The sequence below is a fragment of the Cebus imitator genome, unplaced genomic scaffold, assembly GCF_001604975.1.
Source record: "Cebus imitator isolate Cc_AM_T3 unplaced genomic scaffold, Cebus_imitator-1.0 Scaffold121, whole genome shotgun sequence".
In the NCBI taxonomy this organism is placed as follows: domain Eukaryota; kingdom Metazoa; phylum Chordata; class Mammalia; order Primates; family Cebidae; genus Cebus; species Cebus imitator.
In genome coordinates, this window is record NW_016107436.1 from 3,773,655 (window position 1) to 3,779,187 (window position 5,533).

General features: G+C 40.0%; 1 protein-coding gene across 1 annotated transcript in view; it reads left to right on the forward strand.

Moving 5' to 3' along the window:
• USP32 (ubiquitin specific peptidase 32) overlaps positions 1-5,533 on the forward strand; it is a 213,830-nt gene that overhangs the window by 47,543 nt on the left and 160,754 nt on the right. Inside the window, exon 2 of the mRNA XM_017539840.2 lies at positions 3,031-3,158. Coding sequence (XP_017395329.2) covers positions 3,031-3,158 — 128 coding nt within the window. The remainder of the gene's footprint in view (positions 1-3,030; positions 3,159-5,533) is intronic.

Sequence of the window (5,533 nt, forward strand, 5' to 3'; positions counted from 1 at the left end):
TGAGACAGTTTTGCTGTATCATCCAGGCTGGAGTGCAGTGGCACAATCATGACTCACTGCAGCCTTGACTTCCCAGGCTCAAGTGATCCTCCCATCTCAGCCTCTTGAGTAGCTGTAGGCACGTGCCACCATGGGTGGCTAATTTTTCTGTTTTTCGTAGAGACAGGGTCTCTCTGTGTTGCCTAAGATGGTCTCTAACTCGTGGCCTCAAGCAGTCCTCCTGCCTTGGCCTCCCAGAGTGCTGGGATTCTAGGTATGAGCCACTACGCATGGCCTAGTCTTTGTCTTCGCCGGTCCTTTCTGCCTTAACTTGATAAGTCCCCTTTTCCTGGCCTTTGGAGAGCACACTCTTCTGCTTCTCCTTCTGTTCTCCTGACTATTCCATATCAACTTTCTTTCTCTTTCTTTTTCCCTCTGTTTCCTTCCTCTTGTAGACACTCCAAACACCGGCTTCTTCTAATTTTGGTATGTCTCATTATGCTTTTTCCATGGTTTTAATTACTACTTCTGTACCGATGACTGCTGTCAAACCTCTCTTAAGCTTTATACTTATAATTCTAAAACCCCATTGCGTCTTTCAAGGTTTCCCATATTCAGTGTCCTTAAAAAAGTTTATCACCTTTTTTCCTGACTTATTCTTACATTCTCTGTCTACATGATAACATAATCCTTCAAGTTTCTCAGTACTGGCTGGGCACGGTGGCTCACACCTGTAATCCCAGCACTTTGGGAGGCCAAGGCAGGCAAATCACTTGCGATCAGGAATTTGAGACCAGCCTGGCCAACATGGTAGAACTAAAAATACAAAAATTAGCTGGGTGTGGTGGTGGGCACCTGTAGTCCTAGCTACTTGGGAGGCTAAGGCAGGCAAATTGCTTGAACCTGGGAGGTGGAGGTTGTAGTGAGCTGAGATTGCGTCACTGCACTCCAGCCTGAGTGACAGAGTGAGACTTTGTCTCAAAAAAAGAAAAAAAATCTCTCCAGTACTGCATCTACTCTCAGTCTAGCTTCACGTTCTACTGACCCTCTGGATATTTCCCAGACTTAGCTCCTTTTCTTATAGTAGCAGGCTTCCAGATTTGTTCTGTTCTCTATATTATTGGTAGAGTGAGCTATCAAAATTATATCTCACTGTGTCTTGTTTCTTGTCTACCTGCAGTTTTTATCTGAGTTGTATCTGACTATGTCCCTTCCTAATGAGAGGACAGAGTCTCTGTGACTTGGTCTTGCTGCCTCTGTAGGTTTACCATTTGCTACTCCGTGACTGGCTTATTTTGCTTTAGTAAGATACTTTTACTTCAAAATACGATACTTCATCGTACTTTGAAGCAAACTGTGATTTCTGACCAGCATATTCTTGTTCATTTTGCTTGGTTTAGCCTTTAAAATGTAATGTAATTACATTCATCTGGAAGAATTCTCTGTTTTCTCTAGGATGGGCCAAGGTACCATTTCTGTGCCTCCGTTGTGACTGTGGTACTGACCATGTGATAGTAAAGGGTATTTATTTCTTTGTCCTTGTAGATAGAGATTGTCTTATACAGTGAAAAAAAGTTTTCAATGCATAAAGTAATGGCTCGATAATTTTTTATTTTTGATAATGAGTATCTAAAAATTTTAGGTTGTAAATATCATCGATTTATGAATTATTTTCTTTGTAAATAATGACAAAACCCAAGCTAGACTTGAGGACTGTTCTTCACATGGATAGAGATGTGCTCAAAGGCCGGGCGCTGTGGCTCACGCCTGTAATCCCAGCTCTTAGGGAGGCAGAGGCGGGAGGATAGCTTAAGCCCAGGAGTTCGAGACCTGCCTGGGCAATATAGCGAGACCCCGTTCTCCACAAAAAGGAAAAAAACAAAAAGACACACACACACACAAAAAAAAAGCGTAAGATGTGCTCAAGGAGTACAAATGATATAATTTTTATCACAAGGGAGATTAATGTATTGCTGCTGGAAACATTAATGCCAGAATCCAATGGCATTTAGCTTACCTGCTAATTTAAAATATTTGTTACTTCTTCTATGTCCCTGCCTAAAATTTGTATGCCTACATTAAAGTTTTGTCTTTTGAAAACTGAAGGTTAAGAATTTTGGCTGGGCATGGTAGCCCATGCCTATAATCCCAGCACTTTGGAGGCCAAAGTAAGAGGATTACCTGAGCCCAGCAGTTCAAGACCAGCCTGGGCAACATGGGGAGACCCCATCTCTTATCATCATCATCATCATCATCATAGTAATTTTTATACTTTTTTTTCCTGAGACAGAGTCTCACTCTTTTGCCCAAGTTGGAGTGCAGTGGTGCGATCTCGGCTCGCTGCAATCTCCGCCTCAGCCTCTCGAGGAGCTGGGATTGCAGGCGCATGCCACCATGCCCAGCTAATTTTTTTGTATTTTTAGTAGAGATGGGGTTTCACCATCTTGGCCAGGCTGATCTTGAACTCCTGACCTCGTGATCCATCCGCCTTGGCCTCCCAAAGTGCTGGGATTACAGCTTTGAGCCACCATGCCCAGCCCTTACACTTATTTTTTAAAATTAGATTTGAAAAAATTACCATTATGACTAAATATCATTGAGTTTGTTTTACTTAACCAAAAGAGAAGTGTAATGTTTGCCAGTTTTTCTTTTTTTTCTTTTTATTTATTTATCTTTTTGAGACAGAGTCTCGCTCTGTTGTCCAGGCTGGAGTGCAGTGGCATGGTCTCAGCTCAGTGCAACCTCTGTCTCCCAGACTCAAGTGGTTCTTGTGCCTCAGCCTCCCCTAAATCCTGGGGATTATAGGCATGCACCCAACACCCAGCTAATTTTTGTGTTTTTGTAGCAATGGGGTTTCGCCATGTTGACCAGGCTGATCTTGAGCTCCTAGCCTCAAGTGATCCGCCTGCCTTGGCCTCCCAAAGTACTGGGATGACAGGTGTGAGCCACTGCATCTGGCCTCAATTTTTCTTAGGAACCAGGTTGAAGAAAATGATGAGAGACTTCTTTTCCTGCCTGATTTCTTACCCATCTTCTGTTTTGGAATTGCAGTTACAGATGTAGAGCTAAAACGACTGAAGGATGCCTTCAAGAGGACCTGTGGACTCTCATATTACATGGGCCAGCACTGCTTCATCCGAGAAGTGCTTGGGGATGGGGTGCCTCCAAAAGTTGCTGAGGTAATCTTTTTGTTCTAAGTTTTCCTTTGAGGTAGTTACCCACCAGCCTAAATTCTTGAGGAACCTCCTAATTATAACAGATTTAATCTTACCTGTACTTATTTTTCTTCCTGAGAGGGTAAAGAAGGCTTTGTTTTAGATGTCAATATGGCTGTGTTCTTAGAGGCCAAATGGGAGTACTACGGAACTGTAATTCTGCTTCTTTGGTACTTTTAAGCTTTAAGAACCACTGCTTATGATCATGGGAACATTTCCATGATTGGCTTCTTATTCTTACAAAGTTCATCTCTGTGACATAAAAATTTTTATGTTGCAAGTATGTTTTATAAATTTTATGTTAAAGAAAACCTTTCCATGTAGTAAAACCTAGTTAATTCGATAAAATTAAATGTTGCAAATGAAATATTAGCTTATTGGGACTTCATTAAATTTTTATTTAAGTTCTACTAAAATGTTTAGATAGAGATAAAATGTGCTAAGTTGATATAAATATTCTCTTTATAAAAATAATAAGTTGAACCAGGCGCCATGGTGTGTACCTATAGTCCCAGCTACTCAGGAGGCTGAGGCAGGAGGCTTCCTTAAGCCCAACAATTCGAGTCCAGCCTGGGCAACATAGTGAGACACTGTCTCTAAAAATAATACAATAAAAGTTTACTATTTTGTAGTTATATACACAGATGTACATTTTGTCATTCTAAATGTGAAATAGGAATGAATAAAGTTTATTGGCTGGCTGTGGTGGCTCATGCCTGTAATCTCAGCACTTTGGGAGATTGAGGCAGGAGGATCACTTGAGCTCAGGAGTTCCAGACCAGCCTGGACAACATAGCGAGACCTCGTCTCTACTTAAAAAAAAAATTACCTGGCTCCGTCATATGTGCCTGTAAGTCCCAGGTATTTAGGGGGCTGAGGCAGAAGGATTGCTTGAGTCCGGGAGATTGACGCTATAGTGAGCTATGATTGCACCACTAACGCTCCAGCCTGGGTGACAGTGAGACCCTGTCTCAAAAGAAAAAAAGAATAAATATTATAAGATAATAAAAATTATGGCCAGGTGCAGTGGCTCATGCCTGTAATCCCAGCACTTTCGGAGGTCAAGGTGGTTGAATCATGAGGTCAGGAGTTCTAGACCAACCTGGCCAATATGGTGAAACCCCATCTCTGCTAAAAATACAAAAAATTAGCGGGGGCGTAGTGGCACGCACCTGTATTGTTTTTGGTTTTGTGGAGTGTTTTATTTTTTGCTCTTTTGGTGTGGGTTATGTATTGAATTATTTCTCTTACATATATTGTGTAAAATTACACTCGTTCTGCCATTATTTCAGATTTATGATAGGATTGACATTTTTTCTGAGTCTGTTTATTGGGTTCTCTGTTTCAGTATAAATTTATCGTACTATTTAAAAAATTTTGAAATGGAGTTTTGCTCTTGTCACTGAGGCTGGAGTGCAATGGAATGATCTTGGCTTACTGCAGCCTCCACCTTGAACTCCTGACCTCAGGTGATCCACCTGCCTCTGTTCCCCAAAGTGCTGGGATTACAGGTGTGAGCCTCCGTATCCAGCCAATACATTTTATTCATTCTTGTTTCACATTTAGAATGACAAAATGCACATCTGTGTATATAACTACAAAATAGTAAACTTTTATTGTATTATTTTAGAGACAGTGTCTCACTATGTTGCCCAGGCTGGACTCGAATTGTTGGGCTTAAGGAAGCCTCCTACCTCAGGAGCCTCCTATTTTTTTTTTTTTAACCTGTTTTTCTTAAGTGCTAGTATAATATAAAAACTTGGAATTTAGAATTTTTCATTTTAGGGTATAACTAGTAATTTAATATGGTAATATAAGTTGTCAATTGAGAAAGAGACTTAAACTGAGTTCATATTAACATAAAATGCTTCAAAATTCAAATATATATGAACTTCAGTCTTTCTTTTACCTTAGCCCCTTTCTTAAAGTCAGAACTGTCAGTCCCAGTGTATTCATGATATTGGGAGAAATTTAGGTCAGCATATCTGATTCACCTCTTTGGATCATATGTAAAGGTCTAGTCCTTTTAAGGGACTAGATACAAGTCCCTTAAAAGACATGATTTGCAAATATTTTCCCCACTTCTGTAGGTTATCTTCTCACTCTCTTGACAGTGCTTTCTGAAACACAAAAGTTTTAAATTTTGATGAAGTCTGGTTCATCTTTTTTTTCTTTTATCACTTGTACTTTTTAGTTTAATATCTGAGAAACCATTGCTTAACCCAAGGCTGCAAAGATTTACTTATGTTTCCCTCTATGAGTTTTATAGTTTTTGCTATTACATTTATATATCATCTATTAATGCGAGTTTTTTTTTTTTTCTTTTTCTTTTTTTTTTT